At 45.5% G+C, this 24,065-nt stretch overlaps 1 protein-coding gene across 2 annotated transcripts; it reads left to right on the forward strand.

The window, feature by feature from the left end:
- Positions 1–2,929: 2,929 nt before the first annotated feature.
- On the forward strand, positions 2,930–22,591 carry psd2 (pleckstrin and Sec7 domain containing 2). Of its 2 annotated transcripts, none has more exons than XM_062476458.1 (15): positions 2,930–3,233; positions 7,475–8,166; positions 8,458–9,243; positions 16,438–16,632; positions 16,791–16,871; positions 17,352–17,464; positions 17,941–17,999; positions 19,024–19,113; positions 19,289–19,332; positions 19,427–19,617; positions 19,784–19,854; positions 20,163–20,320; positions 20,647–20,791; positions 21,135–21,272; positions 21,558–22,591. In XM_062476458.1, exons 2-15 carry the CDS (start codon positions 7,556–7,558, stop codon positions 21,777–21,779), a joined length of 2,904 nt encoding a protein of 967 aa, XP_062332442.1. In that variant the 5' UTR covers positions 2,930–3,233; positions 7,475–7,555; the 3' UTR covers positions 21,780–22,591. The 2 variants fall into 2 exon arrangements, with proteins under 2 accessions (XP_062332442.1, XP_062332441.1); XM_062476457.1 differs by having other exon boundaries at positions 2,931–3,233; positions 17,352–17,515.
- The last annotated feature ends 1,474 nt before the right edge of the window (positions 22,592–24,065 follow it).

The raw sequence follows: 24,065 nt of genomic DNA on the forward strand, positions 1-24,065 counted from the left end.
TACAGCAGAAGCACTGGGGCCCAGGACAGAATAACCCAGAGAGAATCCAAGCTCTGTATTTCATGTCATTCCTCTTCATCTCAGCTTCACTGGAGATCACACACATGGGGGGATAGCAGCAGATCTGCATCTCCCTCAGTGGAGCACACAGAAAGCTTGTTGTAAAATGTCTCAGATCAGAATCACACACACACTCACACATGCATATGCAAAACTGTGAATCTCTCAGAATCAAAGAGGGACATGAACAGGCACACATGCAGTACATAAACAGGCATGTACACACTCACATCCTCTCCCTGCAGTTTGTGTGTGTGTGTGTGTGTGTGTGTGTGTGTGTGTGTGTGTGTGTGTGTGTGTGTGTGTGTGTGTGTGTGTGTGTGCGGTCCAGCTGTCTTGGTAAGCTCCCTGGTGTTCGCTGTACCGAGGCACAGACTCTGAGGCAGACAGATTCATAGCAGTAGACACACACTGGATCAATGATCATTTGCAGGATTTCTTTCTCTAATTCAAGCCTAGTCAGCAGTCTGCGTATGTGTGTGTGTATTTGAGCTACCCGGTCACACAAAGAGAAGGATGCAGTCTAGTCACATAGTGATTCCAAACTTGTGACCAGATGTCACTGTCTACACTATGTTTGTCTGTCTACACTGTCTGTCTACACTGTCTGTGTGTCTGTCTTTCTACACTGTCTGTGTGTCTGTCTGTCTGTCTGTCTACACTGTCTGTGTGTCTGTCTGTCTACACTGTCTGTGTGTCTGTCTGTCTACACTGTCTGTCTGTTTGTCTGTCTGTTTACACTGTCTGTGTGTTTGTTTGTTTGTCTGTCTGTCTACACTGTCTGTGTGTCTGTCTGTCTGTCTACACTGTATGTCTGTCTGTCTGTCTACACTGTCTGTCTGTCTACACTGTCTGTCTTTCTGTCTGTCTACACTGTATGTGTGTCTGTCTGTCTACACTGTCTGTCTGTCTACACTGTCTGTGTGTCTGTCTTCACATGAGTACCTTCTCCCCACAGTTTGATTATAGGTTGTCGATGCAGTCATTACAGTAAGCAGACATTAGACGTGACCACACAATAATGTATTCCCCTTCCATCCCTCCTCCATAACACATCAAGGGTACCCCCAATACCTTCATACATATAAGCTCCCTCCCCCCCCGATCCCATTGTCACATCAGGGAATTCCATGCCTCCTAACGCATACAGTCCATCAGAATCCAACATCTGTCATTGTGTGCGTTGGGACACATGCACACCTCGCCATCCCTCCTACACTTTCCCTTGGGAGACTGGTTGCGGGGGTGCGTGTGTGGGCTGGTCCTGGAGGGGGAGGGGCAGCGCTAGCCGGCTAATGAATAAGTAATCAGGATTGACAGGGATGGGTCTTCCCCCTCGTGTGGTCATCTGTGGACTCTGTGAACCCTCTTTGTTATCTACAGAAAATTATAGCATTTTAGCTTCCAAGAAACACACACTCACACACACACACACACACACACACACACACCCTAACTATCCCATTATCTACAACGTTATTATTATCTGCATTATTTGTCTTGATGTGCAGGCTTTTTTTTAATTCCATTGTCTTTTCTGTACGTCTCTCCCTCATTGTCCTCTTTCTCTCTCCAGGTTCTGTTATTCCTCTGCAGGCTCCCTTGCACTCTCTGAAGCTTCTCCCCTCCCTCCATCCCTTTCTCCCTCCCTCCCACTTTATCCTCCCTCCCTCACCCTCTTTCTCTATCATGTCCTATTGATCGCTGTTTTGTTGGCATGAAGTGTTAGATCCATCCAGACTTCCAGTCGAAGGCTGGCAGCCTTGAGATGGGGTGCGTTCACAATTACGCATTCCGGAACCATCTCAAACGTGCAATTGGGACACCACTGTACAAGCGGTTGCATTATTATGCTCTTGAACGGGCACTTGACATGCCCACGGGTCCAAGTGAGCATCTGTCTAGAGGTGTTGCAAGGACAATTGGTAAAAGTTAACATCAACCATGTTTGTCTTCCTGAACAAGACCCAGATCTGCTTTTGGCTCGCTATCCCCCTTGCAGGTGTTTGGAGGACAGGGAGGCAGGGAAGAACGAAGAAAGGAAGGAAGGAAAAGGAAAGGGGGAGAATGGGAGAGGGAAAAGAGAAAGCGAAAATGAAAAAAGGCATAAGTGACTGAGGGAATATAGAGGGGGAATATAGATATAAATGTCCTCTGGTCCTCTGGCAAGGGCATACAGGGACAAGCTCACTACCCACGTCAGTTGGTGGTCACTTGGTCCCTTAGTCCAGTAATCCCAGTCTATTTCATCCCATGAAATATAACAGATTGACGAGCTTGCAATTTAATTCGAGATTATCCTGGGGATGGCATTTGCCATTCTTTTCCTGCAAGCTTACTTGCAGGGTATTTTTTTTTTAAATATAGCTTCCATTGAAATTTTGACCTTTCCACTTTTCAGTCTATGTGTGTTCAGTCCTTGTGATTCTGTGAGCTTTAATACAGTAAGTTTCATTTGTCACAGGTAGCACCTGGCCATGTGTGACATCTGAACCTCTCAACTATATTGCAGATGGACTATTGTCCAAATGTTACATTGGAGGCTGGAGTCATAATTAATATGGTTAAATGAATGTTTGTTTGCTCACCGTTCATTCTCATTAGTTATTTAGACTTATCTTTCGGGATCTACTTTTTGCAAAGAGTCTACTGGCCTACTACTTTAAAACCTGCAAAGTAATATAGCCTCACATTGTTTTTACAAAATGCCAACACTAGGTTAAGTGTTGTCTTCAAAGAAGCCGGAGATCAACAGGCCCGAAAGACGGCGCACCTCAAAACGGTCTTTGAAGAGAGGCTCCTAACGTCTCTTGTAGTGAGGAGAGGGACGACAGACCGGCCGCTTGGTTCGCAGTCAGCTATGTGTCTCTCACACACATCACATACGCAGAGGAAGCTTCCATCCTCACGCGCAGTCGGTTTGTTGATTCCTGCCGGTTGGCAGTGCTCGGTGACTATAGTGTAGTATAGCCCTCCCCGAGAGTCCGTACGGTGAGCATTTGTTAGAAGCGCAGACCAGAGAAGGGGGCAGCTGGGAAGGACGCACGACGTGGGTAGAAAAAAGAACCACGCTCTATTTTACTCCCTAGCTGGATGGGCTGAGAGAAGACATCAACCTGCGTTGCACAATTGCATCGTTTTTCAAGCCATTTCGGATTGAACACGTTTGTCTGGTAAGTGTCTAATTTCCATCAAGATTGCGTTGTCAATTTAAGTATTTTGTGAGCCCAGATTTGTTTTTATTGAATTAATAATGCATTAATTAAGGTTGAACGTCATATTAAAAAGCGCACCACAATTTCGAAGCACCTCTGCATATCTATTCACTGGACTTGTCGATCGGGACACAATTGCATGGCAGAGGATGCAAGCTGTCTTATAGCGTTGCACCGGTAGGGTCTCGGAAAGCACTGTTAGTCTATTCAGTTTAACATGCACGGTGTCGGCCACGGGGTTTTGTTGAGTTTTTTTCTCTCATTCAACTGAGCAGAAAATAAGCATTTTCAGTCTTACGGGGAGAAGTCGATTTTGAAAAGCTACCAAGGACTATTTTGGAAGAAAGAAAACACCGGCCTTTATTGAGTGCAAGCCGTGTCTCCCAACCATCTTGTTGTCATGGTTACTGCTCTAGGAGGCTGGGAGAATATGGCTGCGTCTCGGGGCTACGCTTTATGTGTGTGACTGTCTGTCTGTGTGTGTGCGTGTGTGTGTGTGTGTGTGTTTGTGTTTGAGAGAGATAGAGAGAGAGAGAGAGATAACCTGTATGTGCGTATGTATGTGTATGTATGGGTATATGCGTGTGTATATATACGTGTGGGTGTGTATACATGTGTGTATGCGTATACATATATATATGTATATATACATATGTGTGTGTGTATCTATTTACTTATTTATTTATTTATACCGATTATTTGGCAACATTAATAATATACCAACTTGAATAATAATAACATGGATACAAGTTGTACACCTGTGTGGTGTAGATACACTGTATATGTTAAACTGCCGTGTGTGTCTCTGTATGTGAGTGTGTGAAATATAAGTATATATAAGGCCATGATTTACATTGATTAATATTTCTGTAATTCTACCGTTGCTTTGGCAATATGAACAATTGTTGTTTTCATGCCAATAAAGCCCTTTGAACTGAACTGAACTGAGAGAGAGAGAGAGAGAGAGAGAGAGAGAGAGAGAGAGAGAGAGAGAGAGAGAGAGGGGGGGGGAGAGAAGGAAAGAGACAGAGAGGGACAGAGATTGTCTGTTTGCATGTTGTTGTCCAATTCCAACATTTTGAAGACGTTGTGTCACACCAGCGAAAGTAATAGCCCAAGGCAAGGGGGTCCTCCCCGGGTTCAACCACAAATGGGTGTCTCAAAACAGGTGTCTGATTACACCTTCCATCCCCCAAATCCACAATCCTGTATTATCTTAATTATAGTATTTACACGTCTAGTCTAAATCCATTGTAAGACTCTTGAGACGTGAAGCTTCCTGCAAACGAAAAAGTACGGCTCAATTATAACGGCTAAATAACGTTTGCTTTAGACCATGGCCTCTATTGTTTAACCGTCTAGAGGCAGGTGCTTCTAAAACTGTAACAAATTAATTCTGCCCGAAAGGCGTCAGACATCCAGACACTCCTGCACCAGCCCAGATACAACCGCGCTCTCCCTCTCTCTCCCCCTTTTTCGCTGTTGCTCTCGCTCTTTCCCTCATTTAATATACTGAAAGGAGTGAATTAGCGACACATAAAAAGAGCACAGGGAGTTTCGACTAAGATTGATACCAGGCATGAATTAAGTGAGGTCACTGCAAACGCTATAATGACAAAATGCAACACGACGTCTGACCTTGACGCCATAGAAGTGGCATATCGAGACGATTTAGTGACTGCCTATGTCCACGTTTAGTGAACTAGTGCAGCTAGTTGGGTGGTTTGTGGTCGTCTGCCTTTAAGACCAGTGACATGTCGTTGGGGAAGACCCTGTCAGCCAGCCAAACGCTACTTCATTAGCCCACCCTGCTGTGTGCGTGTGTTTTTGTTCCACAGCAGCAACTTTGTCCCCTTTATGATATATTAAATATTGGTTTAAAGTGTAATTTACTGTGTATGTGTGTGCATCACTAGGCTAAACAGAGATGTATATACTGCAGGTATCAATCAGTGTTCAGCAGTTGAAAACTGTGATTGTGTGTGTGAATGTGTGTGTGTGGGCCCTACTGTCTGTGTGTGACTGCAGTGCAGCGTCTTGTCTGTCCATGGGAAGGGTTAGTGGGTCATCTGGGCAATCAGACTGCAGTATATCTAATGAGGTCTGACTGTGAGTCTGGGATGCAAGGAGATGGAAAAAGAGCGAAAAGAGAAATGGCACTTCTTTATCCAGCCTTTCTGTGTGTCATCCCATATCTCACTGACAGACTACTGGCAACAGCGCTTGTCTTTAGCCCTGTTTGTTGGAATCCAGTCTGCAGCACTTATAGAGCTATAGTGTTTACTAGTACAGCTTCGCTGATGCAAACACAGACCAATCATGCTTATCCCTGTGGACTCCCAGAGGAACGGAGCCTTGTCTTAGAAAAATCAATAAATAACTGGACCTGGGATGTGTGTGTGCTACATTAGAGAGAAAATGAGAGAAAGAGGTTCTTTAAAGACAGACTCAAGTTCTTATCTTGGGTGATTCAACTTGATTGGCAGGTTCTTTATGTGTGTGTGTGGGTGTGTGTGTGTGTGTGTGTGTGTGTGTGTGTGTGTGGCAAAAAGAGTGTTTGTGGTTTGACTGATTGACAGATGGGCCGATCCTAATGAAGGGAAATTGATAAGGTCTGAGAGCCCAGTTTTATGCTGACAAAAGAGGAATTAAATAATGGATGCACAAATGGTCACACACACAAACATACACCCACACTCTCTCTGTCATTGGCCATGTATAATCATATGAAGCGGGATTCAAAAGCACATCTACCTTTCATTCAGCAGCGGGATAGTTAACGCCATACATAGCTTTTTGGGTGAAAGCACGTCACATAACAGTAAGGAGAATGGTGTGTATGTGAGAGAGAAAGCAAGAGAGGGAGACTGGCATAATGTGTGGTTGCATTACTGTGTGATTCTATTTAATGTGCAACCTACATGTTTGTCATTGTTTTTCATTATCATGTGAGGTTTAGTGCAAGAAATGTGTGCAGTCGCGTGTGCAGGTGTGATTACATAAATAGGTACAAAGTTGATGTACAGACACACACACAACTGTCGTGAAGTGTTTGTAGTTTGCTCACTGAACTTCATCTCCCAGTGGCATTCTGTGTGCTCGGATATGTAGGAAGTCAGAGACATAAATACAATTTGAACATAACTGTCTCCAGAGAAGCACACATGCATCCAAACATGCTTCCAGGGCTGAACGCTCCAGTACATCATCTATAGGGACCTATTTGAACAAAGCACACCCCGGGGGCCAATAACATTACTCCATGTACAGTAGCAGTGATACTGTAAATAAAACTCATCTAAATGTCTGTTGAATGTATATATGCTGGTGCTTTCAGGCTATTACTCCAAACAAATAAAAGTCTGATACATGTCTACAGCATGATGCACAGTAGATGATGCAACTATTCCCATTTTTAAGACCAACCAGACAATGTATAACTCACAAGCCCTTGTTCATCCCATCCAAGCCCCAGTTGATTTGGCAATGGGTCCTGGTGGTAGCCAGAAGGTTGCTGGTTCAAACCCTTAAGGTGGGCACTGTGTACCCCCACCACTGAGCAAGGCACTTAACAGGAGTGGTCCCAGGCCGTTATCCATTCAGCTGTGAAACAGGAGAAATGAGCCAGTGAATGAGTGATGAGAGTGGAGGAGGGGAGAGATGGCTGTATCAGGATCAGTTTGACAGGGATCGGCTGGGGCTTTAAAATGATACCTCCTCCATCTCTCTGTATTTTCTGCCCTCTTTTTGTCAGCTTTTTTGGGGGGCTCATCTGGTTTAGAGGACACGGTGTTCTAGACACTCGCACGAACGCACGTGCACTGAAACCCACAAACACACACACACGTACTGGGAGTTTCTCTTGTGCAAGGTGACCTCTGTGGCTCACAATTAAGGCTAAGAATAATCAAATTACTGTACCAGCAGCAACTTCTTCCTCTCCCTTTGTTTCTCCTTGAAGCCCTCACTTCTTCCTTACTCAAATGAGCTCTATCTTTTTCTTTTCACCCCCTTTCTTAATCTTCTCTCTGATGTACTTGTTTATTATCTTCCTGCCTTTCTTCCTTCCTACTTTACTCACCTCAACTCCTCCTTTCTCTCTCTCTCGCCAATTAACTGCTCTCTAATGTGGCCTTCCTCTCTTTCTCTTTGTCTGTTTGTCTCTTTCTGTATTTTTCGATATATTATTTTCCATGTAGACCTAGACATCCCTAGTCCTGGATTCAGAGCTCTCGATCTCCCCCGCGGGTCCAGACCGTGCCCCCCCGGACCCCAGCACCATGACTCAAGAGGGGCAGGGGCTCCCCCAGACCTCCCCCACCCCCCCAGAGAGCCCTCTGGAGACCCCCACAGCCCACCCCACCGAACCCCACACAGAGACAGACCAGGAGGGGGGAAGTCTGGAGGTTGAGGTGGACAGGCTGGAGGAGACTGAAAGGGAAAAGGTGGATGCAGAGATGGCAGTGGGTGAGGAAGGTGGAGAGGGGGAGGTGCAAACAGCAGAGAAGGTCGAGGTTGATGTAGAGGGGGAGGTGCAGGGAGAGGGAGAGCGGCAGGTAGAGGTGAAAGGGGCGATCATGCTGGAGGCTGAAGTGGAAGGAGAGAGAGGGGCTGAAACAAAGTATGGAGAAAATGTAGTGGAGAATGAGAGGATGGATGTGGTCGCAGATGAGAACGGACAGGCTGAGGGAGAGCCGAAGGGAAAGGGGAAGAAGGGAGAAAATGAGGAGGAGGTAGAGGAAGTGACGGGGGTCAGTAAAAACATAGAAGACAGTCCAGGGGACGGGATACAGGTCCATGAGCCAAGATGTGAGGAAGAGGAGGAAGGGAAGGAGGATCCTCTACCACCCAGTGACCCTGCAGCCCCCCTGGAAACCATGGAGACATCCAGGTTAGAGTATTACATAGACACACTTCACACGCTGCTTCTGTGTGAATGTGTTCAAACTGGGTAAAAATCACATTCTGCATAGATACAATCTGTAAAGAGATTTGACATAATCTGAACTGCAATTCTGAATAATCTGTGTATGATAATCTCTATCGAATCAGATTACCATATTTAATTCCCAAAGACTTCATTTGTGATTGTTTGTGCATGAAGTGCTTTTGGTTGCGTGTTGGTTGTGTGCAGTCATTGATTCAACAGCAAACTGGAATGAGAGTTCCTGTATTCTCACAGGCTGGAGAACGGGATAGGAGTGGAGAATGGGATTGTGGGATTTGAAGATGAGGAAGAAGAGGGTGAAGAGGCCGAGGGGGCAGAGGTCACCCAGACCCAGCTGGACACCTTTAGCTCCACCTTTGAGTGTTTTGTTGAGCAGGCCGACACAGAGGTGGAGGTGGAGGAGGAGGAGGAGGAGGAAGAGAGGAACAGGGAGGAGCAAGAGGGAGGAGAGAACCAGGACAGTTTCAGCTCTGTGTTTGAGCGTATCGTGGAGCAGGTGACCACCGGCGAGGAGGAGGAGGACGAGGAAGAGGGGGACGAGGAGAGGGCGAGGGAGAAAGGGAGGGCAGACAACAAGGACGGCTTCAGCTCGACGTTCGAACGCATCGTGGAGTCCGCGCTGCTCAGGGGCGGGACCTGCTACAGCAGCCTGGACTCGCTGGACGTCCTGTCGCTCACCGACGAGACAGACAGCTGCGTCAGCTTCGAGGCACCGCTCACCCCTCTCATCCAGCAGAGGGCGCTCTTCTGCCCTGAGCCCCTGGAGCTGGAGCTGGCGACCGTGCAGGAGCAGGAGGGGGGCGAGGGTGGTCCTGAAGCCCAGAGAGCAGAGCTAGAGGCTGGGGAGAGAGCCGCTGACCCTGGGCCTTTGCCTGGAGGAAGCCCCCTCCGGACCACCATCCCCGGGAGCCGGTCAGAGTGTGTGCTGAGCCAGCCTGGCAAGTGGGCCATTCCTAATGGGTACCACATGGATCACAAGGGGGGCGCGGAGGGCACTAGGACCATGCCCAACTCTGTCAGGTAAGGGGGAAGGTTGGAAGTAATTCTATCAATACAACTCATAATTTACCGATGAGACACTAATCGTATTTGGTCTTCCACACATTGCAAGTCTTGTCTAGTGATGTCCAAAATGAAATGTAGTTGTGTAGTGGTGGTGTAAACAACTGGACGCTGGAGTCTAGTGTCCAGCAGGTGGTGTGAGAGAGATGTCCAGCTGAAGACCATGGTGTGGGGGGTTGTTAGACTGTGTCTCCGGGAAACCCTGCTGTACTTAAAACACACCCACACACTCACCACCACCCACATGCTATGTGTAGCTCACAGGCTCTGAGTTGCATAACATGATTCTAGTCGTTATGGAGTTTGTATCACACATGCATATACTCAACATACAACGAGTTATGTAGCTAAGAGACCTACACATGTAAAACAAGCAACATGAAGCTTCCAAGGTACTTCGTATAATCGGTCAACCTCCATGTAAGAGACAGAAACAAGCCTACAAGACAGAAACCTCCACACAAAGCATAAGTTAAGAGGTCTTTCCTTCCATTCTCTCCTTCTCTCTGCTCTACAGAAGAGAATGGTAATGTGAGCTCAATGGGAACTCAACCTGCTCAGAGGTCACCAGCCGTTACCCAATCCCCACTCTACACACTCAGTCAGGTTGCCCTGTTGCAAATTTAACCCGGAATCTCAAATAGACTACAGATCTATTTATCTCCACTTAAGAGTTCTACTACAGCTACAGGAATAAGTACCTTCTGGTGCAGGAGTCTGTGTCTGTGTGTGCATGCTCACATGTGCATGTGTGTGAGTGTAAGAGTAAGATCTAGATCTACAGAACAACTGTTATGGAATTGGGATTTCAGTTTCCAGACAAGCAAGATTCCTAACAAATCAACCAGCTGGATTGTGGATGTTCTCATTCTGGAATCAAGTGCTCTGTAGAGAGAAGCTAAAAAATAACAGAGATCTCTCACAATCCATAGATAGTTCATAGTAGACATGGGAAACATTCTTTCATTGAGAGAACTCTCTCTTTCTTTGGGTTCCTCTCTCTCTCTCTCTCTCTCTCTCTCTCTCTCTCTCTCTCTCTCTCTCTCTCTCTCTCTCTCTTCTCCCTCTCTCCCCTCTCCCTTTCCGTGTTTCGGCAGATGTTGTCGTTTATAAGCGCGGGCCAGCTTCCTGCCCGCCAGCCTCTTGCTGAATGAGCCATTGTTTGGGCAATGACATCATCGTCTTTGGCCTTCCTCTGCCCAGCAGGATCTCAGCAGGCTAGGGTCTGTGTGTGTATCTGTGTGTGTGTGTATCTGTGTGTGTGTGTGAGAGTGTTTGTGTCTGTAGATGGGTGTTGGAGGAAGGCCACTCATACTGCTGTAGTGTGCCAGCCAGCCAGCCTCTTGGGCACTTTAAATTGGAGTGGGTACAGGTGGAGGGCAGTTACAAGGAACCTCTTTTAAGGTGCGGTGGCACTATCATTATCCAGCCCATTAGTTCTAGAATCTTGGAGAGGAACATGATAGTCCTATTTGTTTAGACTACACTGTTATCATATCTTTCTTATTTGCCCAGACCATCTATTGATCCTTGTCCACACATCTTTCCCACTCCATCCTTGCCTCTCCGTCTCACTCTTCTCATCCCTCTCCTTATTTTGCTGCATCACTTGTTTTTCTTACTCTTCATTTCTCTAATGCTCTCACTGTCAAGTTAATCCTCAGCAGCCTCTCTCCTCTCCTCTCCTCTCTACATTTCTTTCCTCCCACCCTTGGATCTCCTCATCCCTGCTGGTAACCATGGTGTTGACACTGATGGGGATTGTGGGTAACCAGTCTTTATCTCCGCAGGATAGAGCAGCTGCAGAGCAGACGAGCAGTCAGTCAAATTAGTCACCCCCCCCCCGACTGTCGAGACAGTTATCTTGTGTGTCTGTCACTTCAAAGTTAAAGGCTGCCAATTTTTCAGTCAGTAGTCAGTGGCCAGTCAATCTGTCTTTAGACCTCTCCTGTCATTAAGCCAACCAACCAGCCAGTCAGCTTCTGCCTCCATGAAAGCTGAAAACTGACTAACTGACACAAGTGAGCTGGAGGCTGGGGCTGGAGGCTGGGGCTGGAGGCTGGAGGCTGGAGGCTGGGGCTGGAGGCTGGAGGCTGGGGCTGGAGGCTGGAGGTTGGAGCTGGAGGCTGGGGCTGGAGGCTGGAGGTTGGAGGCTGGAGGCTGGGGCTGGAGGCTGGGGCTGGAGGCTGGAGGCTGGGGCTGGAGGCTGGGGCTGGAGGCTGGGGCTGGAGGCTGGAGGTTGGAGCTGGAGGCTCGGGCTGGAGGCTGGAGGTTGGAGCTGGAGGCTGGGGCTGGGGCTAAAGCTTAGCCCTAATCCATTCTGTTCTGTAGCAGTGCTAAATCTACATGAATAGAGGACCACCTACCTTCAATCCTTCTTATTCTGGCCAGGACTGCAGGTTTAACTCCTGTGTGTGGGTGTTGCTGTGTGTGTGTTGCTGTGTGTGTGTGTGTGTTGCTGTGTGTGTGTGTGTGGCTGTGTGTCTGGGGTGGGGGGCTTTCCCACACAGCTTAAAGAGAACAGCAGCCTAGTATTACCTGGTTGAGATGACTGCTGAAAAATATGTCTGAATGACATTTGATAGCCACAAACATACACTCCCTCTCACAAACCAACCCTCTCGAACAACCCTTAATAAACGCACGCTCTCTTTCTCTCACACATATCCTGCGTTAAGTATGCTCTGTTGGCGAAGGAGGCTCTGGAGATGTCAGAGACTACGCACACAAACACAGACAGGCAGATGCCATCTTAAGTGGGCTATGTTGGTGAATGAGCCTACTGCTGCCGGATGCTGTGCTACAGTAAGTAGGCTGTCGTTATGCAGCAGCCAGTGGAAGTGTGCTGGGTGAGCAGGGCTCCCCTGTGGGCTGGCTAGAGACGATGCCAGATAAAAGTCAGAGTCTGCAGCATCTATAGCACAGAGACAACGCCTTCTTTAAGATTAATCTTCTTCACATATACGCCATGCTGCACGCTGAGCTGCACACACGCACACACACACACACACGCACACACGCACACACACACATGTTCACATACCCAAGCATGCAGGCGTACACATAAAATGGTGCATAGGCATACACAAACATAGATAGTAGCAATACATGCGCACACACACGCGCTCAGTGACTCTTATTTATCTTCCTTCGTATTTCCATGTCTATCGAACACACACATGTTTTGCTGATAAACACATAACACACACCCACACACAAATACAGCAGTGAGATGTGTCCCTGTCCTTGTGGGTGTCACTCGAAAGGAATACAACTCTGGGGGTTCTATTCCCCGAAAGGAATACAACTCTGGGGGTTCTATTCCCCGAAAGGAATACAACTCTGGGGGTTCTATTCCCCATAGGTAATCCTCTGGCATCAAGGCCTGCACACACACACACAGACACACACACACAGACACACACACGTACACTAGCCTAGGAAGAGGGGAGGATCACGCCACATCGTTTCCACGGATTTATTCCCATCCATCTATTTTTAGCATGCCTTTTGTGTCCTCTGACAACTCTTTTTCCCGCTGTATCATTGCTTTTGACTTGGGAAGTGCTTTATATGTATCTCTCCACCCGGACCTGCGTTACCCATCCAGGGCCAGAAATGAACAGCTTGATTCAAACGCTCCAAGGGCAAATGTTTGTATCCGTTTGCCTGTAGCTGTGTCTCTGTTTTTCTCTCTCTACCTCTGAGGGCGGAATGGCTAGAAAAAATGCGGAAGAAGCCAATGAGTATTAGTGTTAGTACTCGTGAGCTGTCTTGGTTATGTGAGCACTTTGCTCTCCGGAGCTTTGATATGCATCTCCTTGTTAATGACAGTATCCTGTTGCTGCTTCAGTTTGGTGATCCGGGCCCATTGTCATTGTTTTCCCAGTGTTTTCCCAGTGTGGCTTAATCTCTCTCTATCTTACTCTTACTCTTTCTCTTTTTCACTCTCTCTTACACAAACACTTTCCATTTTTCTATCACTCTCCCCCTGTCTCTCCTTCTCTCCCTCCCAGATGTACATGCAGCTGAGGCATTGACAGGTGCCCCACCTGGAGTATTCAGGCTCGATAAGGTTCCTTTGAAGGAGCCCCTGTCTTCTCCTCAGCCCACCTTATCTGTCTCTCTCCCTTCATCTCTCTCACCATCGGTCCCCTCAGCCCTCCATCAGTGCCTACCCCTTCCTTTCTTCCTGTTTCTTCTCACCCACTATTCCTCAAGATTAGAATGGAAGAATTTAAAGGAAAACATGCAGCAATTCGTCAGAGGGTGATTCAAATCTGCCACTGTGTGTGTGTGTGTGTGTGTGTGTGTGTGTGTGTGTGTGTGTGTGTGTGTGTGTGTGTGTGTGTGTGTGTGTGTGTGTGTGTGTGTGTGTGTGCGTGTGTGTGTGTGCATGAGTGGAGGGGTCAATGTGTGTGTGATGGGTTGTGTGCAGTTATTTTTATCCATGACACTGAAATATTATCTCTCCTGCTTTTGGGATGTGAGTCAGAAAGAGTGGGCAACACAATGCACATTCGAAAGAAACTGAAGAGATAGAAAACTCTGGAGGATATTCCTTGGACGTTACACAGTTACATGACATCTTACATACATCTCTGTATAGCCTCAGGGATTAAGAGCCTTGAGAGATTCTGTATCAAAAGCAGTATGTAGTGCAATGTACCGGCAACATTCAGGAACATATGTAATTAGTTTGATTCTTTGGTCGGGTGCTCCGCCCCTCACATCCTTTTCAGTCTGAAGCCTGATCTAAGCCTTCGAAAGAAAAAACTTAAACCCCATTCACTCTAACTGGAAATGTAGCCTAGCTTTATCAAAATAAGTTTGATAACTATGAGTTCTGTAAAACCGAATTGACATGCGAGGATTCGTGTCCCTTCGCTATGTGGATAGACTGACTAGTGATTGCTTAAGCCTCTTTAGGTAAATACATATATGGAACAAATGCTGGATTTTACCGACCACCGCTGGATGATGTCGCGCGCTCTTTGACACTGATTCCTTTCCTCGAGTGCGGGAACTACAATGTGGAAAGAGGAATATGATGTACATTTTGACTTTCTTCTCGAACTCCTGTAAGTTTTCCCCCAAGGTGGGACCATATTTTAGTCTTAAAATAATTTATGTTATCCAGTCATGTAAATACAGCTCATTGTTAACGCGCAGTAAAATATTGATTTACTTTTCCAATAAAAATGACACAAGGACAGACTTTGATGTCATCAACTTTAATTGAGAAGACGTGGGATAGTGTTTTAGTGTGTACGTGTAAGATAATTATTTTAGCCCAATTGCACGGGTTCTTTGCAGGGTTCATTCAGCGATTTGGCAACATGGATCAATATATTTTGTCTTTTTCTAGACTTTGATTCCCCGGCATGTTGTTATCTCTCCCCCCCCCCCCCCCCCCCCCCCCCAAAGACGGCAGCAACATTGTTGTTCAAGGCCTGTTCGTTTTGTGTTTCTTTTTGATTATGATTCCATTCTCTCTATTTTTGTCATGTACACAATGTAGAATGGCAGTTATTCAGCGGGATTTTAGGGTGTTACTGGAGTGTTATCTTCGAACGTTTTTTGTTGTCACTGTGTAATGGTAGATCAAGACCATCCTGATAGTATTGCAACTACAAGCTTCAGCAAATGACCTGGCAGGATTATGAAACAAGCACACACCCAACTAGTCATGTTTACTAACTCAATACACAATTCCAGAATTACATGCCTGCAGGCTGGTCCGTCATCCACACACTCTTATGAAAATGCCCAATATGTATAGCAGTTACCCAAAGGCACAAACACATTAAAACTGTTGTACAGTACACAGTTATTCAAATATAGCATGCAGGCAAACACGGGTGCACACACACATATATTTCATCCAGGCACACCTTTGTAAGCATTGGGAAAGATGACACACAGCCAAGACAGAAAGATTACCATGTGAGTCATTGACATGCAGTCTCATGCCCATAATGTACATCATGCCAGAACTTAGGCAGACACACACACACTTCAAGTAGCACTGGCTGAATATATGGGGCCTGAGGATATGAAATTATGATCTTACAGACAACATCGTTTTATTGGTACAGGGAGATATTTAGTTTTCCTCTTGCTTCATAAATAGTTGAAGGGTAAAAATAGTGTGTGTGTGTGTGTGCCATACTCATGGCACAACACCTTTGGGGACCTCTGCATCACTACAGGCCAGTGATTGATATGAGCTTTAAATATTTGTGTAGATGCACTGTGTTTGCTGAATGAAGAAATGTCTGGAATTTATCAGCATGGGTTTAGACGTTGCATTAATACACCTTATATGGAAGAAATATTGTGTATGTATGCAGTTGTGGATGCATGGCCATACATATTGTGTATGATGTGTGTGTGTGTGTGTGTGCGTGTGTGCGTGTGTGTGTGTGTGTGTGTGTGTGTGTGTGTGTGTGTGTGAGAGAGAGAGACAGAGAGTGAGTGAGTGAATGAGTGAGGGAGAGATAGAGAAAGAGAGTGGAGGCCTGCCTGCTTTTGTGGGAGGAGAGAGCACTGTGGGTAATTTGTAGGAGACATCAAACTGGGAGGGGCAGTAATTTCGACCTGTCTGTCCTATACTTGGACACTGGTTCCGCCGTATCCACAGCAACCAAGCATATTGAATTTAGAGAGTAATGCAATTGGTGTAATCAGATTATGCAAAAAAATCAAAATCATCTATGGAGGATGCATGGAAGGATATGGGATGTTGTCTATTGAACATGGTAATATATCGGTGTTTATGGCTACTTTTGTTTACAACCATGCAAGATTTTATGGGATACAAGAAGAATTATTAGTCATGCATTACCCTCTTGTCCCCAACAGGACTGTTAGAATATGTAAACGCAAGTAATGACATTACCTTCTTTTACCAAGAATATCAGACATTGCTCGGTGTTCAAATGTGCATTTGAAACAAACTAAAATAATAATATTGGTTTCCTCGAAAGAGTGTGTATCTGTAACCATTTGATTGATTTGACCACTTCTCGCTGTGGGTATTATTATATTGTATAATCATAAGGTTATGTCCCATTAAACTGCACGTGAGTATACTGTGTGAGGGTAGCTATGTAAGTGTTCTGATAACTTAGTGTGGGTTTCCTCTCTCAGCGATGCTAACCTCACAGACGTGCTGTCGGACTCTGAGTCAGACCTGGGCAGTCTGGAAACGCTGGAACATGGGAGCACTGACACGCTCGCAAACGGTTGCCGTGCCGACTGTGACGCGGCTAAGCGCCTGGCCAAGCGGCTGTTCTACCTGGAGGGGTTCAAACGATGCGATGTGGCGAGACACCTGGGCAAGAAGTTGGTGACACGCACACACTCATGCAGAATCACACCCAATAGTGTTTAGTAACATACAACTCATTTGACATACTACATGTTGTATTCTTTATAATCCTACTTTACCCCATTTCTGTTTCTTTCCTTTTTCTTTCCCTCCCCCTCTCTCTCTGGCGTAGTAACGATTTCAGCCAGCAGGTGGCGTCAGAGTACCTGAGCTTCTTTGATTTCTCTGGCCTGTCTTTGGACCGAGCCCTGAGGTAGGCAGCAGCCAACACCGTCAGCACTCTCCCACTCACAACTGCTCACTAAGCATTAGCCTCATGCTAATCACCCTGGAACAGTTTTCTGCAGCAGTCACGTGGCACGCTGAGTTGTGAATTGGAATATACATATATTATACAGTAACCTTTGTATTAATATACAGTTCATGTGTAACTGCACGGTTATAGTATGAAGATTAACGCGTTGCATAGATATCTCTGTGTGGTAGGACAGAATGCATTCTGGGACCAATACATTCATTCAGATTTGACAATCTTATATCTTAACTGTTAACTTGTATATTTCCCTAGTGGTTTAAAATCTTTGAATACCTTACTAATGCAGAGAATTATTTTAAAATAAAGACCATTGTCACACTTCAGGAAAGGCAAGCAGAATCATAACTCGATTACATAACATGCTTACTCCTGAGTCACTGTCCACATGTTGACCCTGGCAACCTCTCTGTGTGACAGGAACTTCCTGAAGGCTTTTCCTCTGATGGGGGAGACCCAGGAGAGAGAGAGGGTTCTGGTCCATTTCTCCAAACGCTTCTGCCATTGCAACCAGCAGACGCTCACCTCCGAAGGCAAGGGTCGATGTCAGGGTGATGATGAGGATGATGGTGAAGACTATGATGGTGATGATAATAATGATGATGGTGGTGGTGGTGATAATGATATTGTGGTGATAGTGCTAAAGACTAATGATGTTGATGGGGTGGTATGGTTTTGGATAATGAAGACAACTAATATTTATGATTATGATATGTTGTAAATGATAGTGGTTATTATTAATAGTTTTCTGACAGAGATAAAAGTGAAAGAGAATAGATAATATGGTGTTGCTGGAGAACCAATTCTAAATGGCTGTAGTGTCAGAAATATAATGGATGATTTGACACACTTTAATATAAATACATATTAACTGGTCACACAAATGAGTATTGTTTCCAGAGGATGGCATTTTTTTCCTTTTATAAATCTATTTGTTGCCATGTCGCAGAGAATGACGTCTGTGACATTTAAGTTTGACCTTCAGGATCTTGTGTTGTTCCCTTATCAGACGGTGCACATACGTTAACCTGTGCCCTGATGCTGCTCAACACGGATCTACATGGACATGTATGTACAAGACTGTTATTGACAGAAATAACAGCTGGGAGTATCATGACGTTAATGACGTTAAGTAAATGATAAGCAACAAAGAATTCCAACTAACATTTGACGTTGTATACACACCAGTTGATTTTCACTCTCTCTTATGTAACTGTAAAGAGAGCAAAGGTGTCTTCTATGCCACGCGCTTGATCTCTGTAGAGAGAGAAAGGTCTTTAAAGGTCCATTGGTATATGAGTAAATGTTAAATAAATCACGTACATATCCTTGTCATATTGGTAAAGAAAAATACTTCTACTGTTAAAACAAGAGAACATAGTATTTTCTCTCAACTGTCTACGATGGTAAATAGCACACAAGTTATGTGCAGTATCGACGATAACACCATTCCTAGCCTCTGGCATTGTTCACCTTGTCTCTACCCTGCCTGTCCTACATACTGTCCTCTTTCTGTCTCTCGCCCTCTCTTTTCTGCTGTCCCTTCCTTCTCTGTCATGTCTTGCTCCTTCGCCTGTGTGAGGGCCTTGTATACTAACACAACATGCATGCAGTACAGTAGATGGAATGTTTCTACAAGCTTCTGTTTTCCAACTGGTCCTCCCTATAACTCTCTCCATCTCTCCATTTCTCTTTCTCCCTCGCTTTCCCTTTTATGTCCTTCTATGTACCTCTCTCTTAACCAACTTGGAATCATGGCCTCTGTCTAATCTTAATAGGTGGTAAGTGATGCCTTCGCCAGCCATATATCGAATACAATAAAATATACATCCTCTGTCTGTTGACACTCAAACTCTTTGCGACTCATAGAGATACTAGGTTGCCTACCAACACTCTAGCATCACAACACTGACACCCAGTGGTGAAATTCATATTTATCGACAAGGATCTTTTTTCTAATAACTTTTAAAAAGGTTAAAAATGTTGACAAAGGTTTATATAAATCAATGCACATCTACACTAAATGCTTGTAAGATTATGTTTTTGAAGTTTTGAGATTAACTTTTTATATTTTTCCTTGTCTTCTCCTTAGAACATTGGTAAGAAGATGTCTTGCCAGCAGTTCATCAGTAATTTGGACGGCTTGAACGATGGCAAAGATTTCCCTAAAGACCTATTAAAGGTAAAATCGTCAGGCTGAGAGGAAATTTATCACCCAATGTCAGCCTGGCCCTGGCCTCATCACGATTGTCCCATCCCACTAATGTAACCTCTGGTCAGGATCCAAACCTGGCAACCCCCAATGGTCTGGCAACCCTTTGAAATCTGAACGGAATTGTTTCTTTCCTCCTGTTCAGGTGCTGTACAACTCAATAAAGAATGAAAAGCTGGAATGGGCAGTGTAAGTATCCATGTCTTTATTGTTTTTCCTCAGGCATAGGTCCTCTACCTATTTGAGTTATGCTGAAAGTTTGTGTGTGTGTGTGTGTGCATAGTGAGGAGGAGGAGTTAAGAAAGAGTCTGTCGGAGCTGGTGGAGGAGCAGTGTGAGGGTGGGAGCAAGCGGGTTGCCAGGGTAACGGACGGCAATAACCCTTTCATCGCCATTCCTATCCTGCTTAATGCGGTCACATACAAACACGGAGTGCTAACGCGCAAGAGCCACGCCGACATGGATGGCAAACGCAGTGAGTACAAATACACAAACACAATGACTACTTGTGACATGTTTTACATTGTCTTACACACAGGACCTGAACTGAAGTACAATATACTGGGAAAAATTGGTGTAGAGGTCGGTTCCATTCCTCTCTCTCTCCTTCACTCTATCTTTCTCCCTCTCTTTCTCCCCAGCCCCACGAGGACGCAGAGGATGGAAGAAGTTCTATGCGGTTCTAAAGGGGATGATCCTTTATCTACAGAAGGTACCAAATAACCCCCCGTTGCCATAGAAACAGAGTTCTACCACTGCAGTCACAGCCGGATGCAGCAGTGGTAGCTGTATGTCTGTGCCTGTATGTGTGTGTGTGTGTATGTGTGTGTTGAATGGTGTGACTGTCTTTTTACGACTATCACCACCACTCTTACACACTTATTCCTCAGAGTGGGAGTCTCCCCCTGTTGGCCGGATGTGTTTATCGACAAAATCCCTCCCCGACCCCCCCACATCCCCACACCCTACCCCTTAATGTTGTGTGTATCCTGTCTGTTGACAAGTCTGTCGTTTTCCCAGGATGAGTACAAGCCGGATGCCGACCTGTCTGAGGTGGACCTGAAGAACGCTGTTCGCATCCACCATGCCTTGGCCACGCCTGCTAGCGACTACAGCAAGCGAGCCAATGTCCTGAAGCTCAAGACCTCCGACTGGAGGGTCTTCCTGCTACAGGCCCCGTAGGTGTCTGATGACTGCCTGTGCTAAACACAATTTGTCTCTTTATTGTACCCTTCATTCATTGCAGTTGCTATACAATGCACTTTACAGGAAAATTAAACTAAATACAGATCAGTTTTTTTGTGTGTGACAGCAGTACAATTCATTTCCTTTTCACTGTCAAAAGCTTATTGCATCAGAATCTTGTTATCTTTTCCAAGTAAATTGTGACGTTCTTTACCCATCTTACGTCCAAGTAAGATTTTTTTCAACTTTTTTGTCATTTCACCTCCACCTGTCTATTCCTAACCCCCCCCCCCCCGCCCATCACACACACATCCTGTAGGAGTGAAGAGGAAATGATGTCGTGGATCTTCAGGATCAACCTTGTAGCAGCTCTGTTCTCCGCCCCTGCCTTCCCTGCCGCCATCGGCTCCATGAAGAAGTTCTGCCGTCCGCTGCTGCCCTGCTCGTCCACAAGACTCAGCCAGGTACTCACACACACATACACACACACAGGTACTCACACACACATACACACACACAGGTACTCACACACACATACACACACACAGGTACTCACACACACACACACACACACACACTACATACGCTTACACACACGTGTGGTTATGGTTGGCCTAAACAGGCCGACAAACTCAAACAAACACTGCCTCTGACTCTCAGTCATACAGCGTATGAAAATGTACATACTCTATACTCTATAAAAAAATCTTGTCAAGTCACTACAAAAACATGCTTGTTACATGGATAATGGATTCCATTTGCTCTTTCCTTTGCCCTGTGGCTGACGGGGGGTTGTGATTGGTGCAGGAGGAACAGCTGCAGTCTCACGAGAGCAAGCTGAAGCAGATGGGTGCGGAGGTGGAGGAACACAAGAGGAACCCGCCCTCTCCCAAGAGCAGGGAGTGGGAGGAGTCTCGCCTCAAAGAGCACTACCTCACATACGAGGTACGGCTTAGTAGGACACACGCACCACAAACCACAGCTACTTGTGCTATATTGTTCTAGCCTGTGTGTGTAAAGATGTATGGAATTTAACTTCAAGGGGTGAAACATTCCTCACTTGTTACATACGTACTGTACAGACTTTACAAACATTGTACATACTGTACATAAAAACATACGCACATACATATATACACATATTCATATGTAAACATTTGTATAGTGTATATACAGTCATTTTGTCTGATCAAATGTGTATTTGATTTGGTCACCTGTCCCGCGGAGCAGAAGAGTCGGTACGAGACCTACATCAGCTTGCTGCAGGCCAAACAGCGGGCGGAGACAGACGACCTGGAGAAGATTGAGGCCAGCATGATGGGTGGACTCGCAGAGGGGCGCGGCGGTCGCGAGGGCTACCTCCGGAAGACCCAGTCCTCCCCGTCCATCAGCCAAGCGCACGGCCTCAACGGCAGGGCTGCCGGACGCACCACCCCTGGCCAGCGCAGCTGAGGGGAGACCCCTGCCCTTGAAACAAACGTCCGCTTTCCCCACACTTCCTGTAGCTCCCCTTGCCCTCAACCTCGGAATCTTCCGTATATTATTGCACAGAAAAATCTTTGATAAGTATTCATTATTTTAGTTTATTTTTCCCAAAACTGTAGTTGCTGGCACTGCGGTCACCTCTGAAAGTAAGACTCGTGCCAAATTGACCATTGACCCGGAGGCTAGAATGATATCAGAGGGGGAGGGAGGTAGCATAGAGCAGATGGAGCTGAACCTGGAAGTCTGCATGAGTCCAGTGTTGTCAGGCTAGGTATAAATACAGAGGGAGATAGCAAATACAGAATGTCCCACAAACAGCATCCTGGTGGAATCCTATGGATCTTCTGCACTTTTCTTCTTAGTTCTGGAATGAGCGTGACTTTAGGACATCCCTGAGACCTCCTTTAGTTTTACTTTTCTTCTTGCCAGCCTTTTAAAGAGCCTGAGGTGAAAAGGTGTCCTTGTTGCACACACAGCAAGTGTCGAAGGGCAAGCTAGTTTTGATCTAGTTACAAGCTAATTATGAGCTACTTACAGGCTTTCCTGTAGGCCCCTACGCAGCATGAATGTGGATCAGTGTGGATCAGACCAAGGTGTATACCCTACAATTTGTGGAAGAACTATCTAAAAAAATATGAGTTGCTGTAACCCCCTCTCCTTACTGTGTAACTTATTTATTGCCATTTATTTATTTATTATAGATACAGCCTGAGCTTTAGGTATATGATAGGAGATATGATGGAACTTGATCTCAGATTGAATAAAAGCACTGTCCCATGTTTTAGAACCCCTCTGTCCTGGAAAATACAATGACCTCTGTCTCACACGGATGATGTCATACCAGAATTTGTTTGATTGGAAAGTCGGGAGGATCATGTGGTGGTTGAAGTACTTGTGTGTGTGGGGGGATCTAAGGTATTGAAAGAGGAAAAGGGTGTGTTTGTGACAGGGATGTGAAGTAAGGGGGGTGAAGTAAAGGGTTACGGAACATAACAGAAACATAACGGATACTAACATCGTTGACATGTTTCAGTGAAGTAGAGACAACGGCTCTGTTGATCATCTTCCTCATCTTCCTCATCATTAAACTGAGGAGACTATTTACAGACACAAGCAGCAGGCCTGCAGCAGCTGGAAGAGGTCAAGAAATCCATTGGTACTGGACTGAGGAGCCCCACAATAACATGGTGTGGGTGTCAACAGCTACACAGGGGAGAGGTCAGACCAAGACCCACTGATGGGTTGACAAGAAGGACTTATGGAGGATGGGAAGGGGCATGAGCAAGGAAGAGATGCAGGCAATGCTGTCCCCTTTGAGTCTGAACATAACATACTCGCTGCATCTCTATCTCTCCCTCTCTCCCCATCCCGATCTCCACCTTTTCCTCATTATCAAAGCGGTACGGAAATTTCTAGCACTCATGGACACAGGTGTACTGTGTTTTGTAGTTACACACGACGGGGATCCGAGATCCTTCATCGACTGAACTGGAATTTGGACTGAGAACTGCCATTTTGTAAAAAACAAAAACAAAAAAACTTGGATGACGTTGAGGTTGCTCCTATTCATTGGTCTGGCTGTTGTGCTACCCCACATTTCCCTCATGTTTTAGGGTAGGACTGTGCTGTTGTAAAATAGCATTGTGAGCATAAACCTTTTGGTCCTGTCTAAAATGAAAAATGTTTTCCATTTGTTGGAAAACAACAAATGGAAAACGTGTTTGCTCTTACGTCCATATGGTTTATTGAAGTAGAATCAAATAACCTGACAGCACTTTGTTGTCAATAGCCTACTGAATCTGGAAATGTTTTTGTTTGTTTTTAGGATGAAATGCTGTGTAAAGGACATATCTACTGGTTATTAGTCAGTGCTTCATAAAGTCGGCTTTTATATAAATGTTGGTGGTCTTATTTTTCAATTCAAAATGTCATCCATCATCTTTGAAACTGACATTGGACTAGACTCATCAGGCCAAATTAATGTTGGGCCACTATAAGTGGGCAATGTTGGCCAGTTGCCATGCATACCGTAGCTTAGTATTCATTGGCCTTTTTTAGTGTACATTAGGAAAGTGTTCGGAAAGTGTTCAGTGTTCTAACGGTTAAGTCATACGGAGGATGTGTGACTAAGGGACAGGCCAGCTAGTCCAGAGTCTGGACACCAGCATAAAACAATGAACCTACCTGTCAAATGTGGTAAGTCAGTAAAACTACAACTACTAAGTCACTAAAACTACAACTACAACAGCAGCA

The sequence above is a fragment of the Osmerus eperlanus genome, chromosome 13, assembly GCF_963692335.1.
Source record: "Osmerus eperlanus chromosome 13, fOsmEpe2.1, whole genome shotgun sequence".
NCBI classification, from domain to species: Eukaryota; Metazoa; Chordata; class Actinopteri; order Osmeriformes; family Osmeridae; genus Osmerus; species Osmerus eperlanus.

What these genes read in the sequence shown, in the direction of transcription:
- psd2 (XM_062476457.1), top strand. Translation starts at nt 7,556, where the DNA reads ATGACTCAAGAGGGGCAGGGGCTCCCCCAGACCTCCCCCACCCCCCCA. An exon ending in TCTTTGGACCGAGCCCTGAG is followed by an intron (nt 16,872 to 17,351) that starts GTAGGCAGCAGC and finishes TCTGTGTGACAG; the next exon opens with GAACTTCCTGAAGGCTTTTC. An exon ending in TCCCTAAAGACCTATTAAAG is followed by an intron (nt 19,114 to 19,288) that starts GTAAAATCGTCA and finishes CCTCCTGTTCAG; the next exon opens with GTGCTGTACAACTCAATAAA.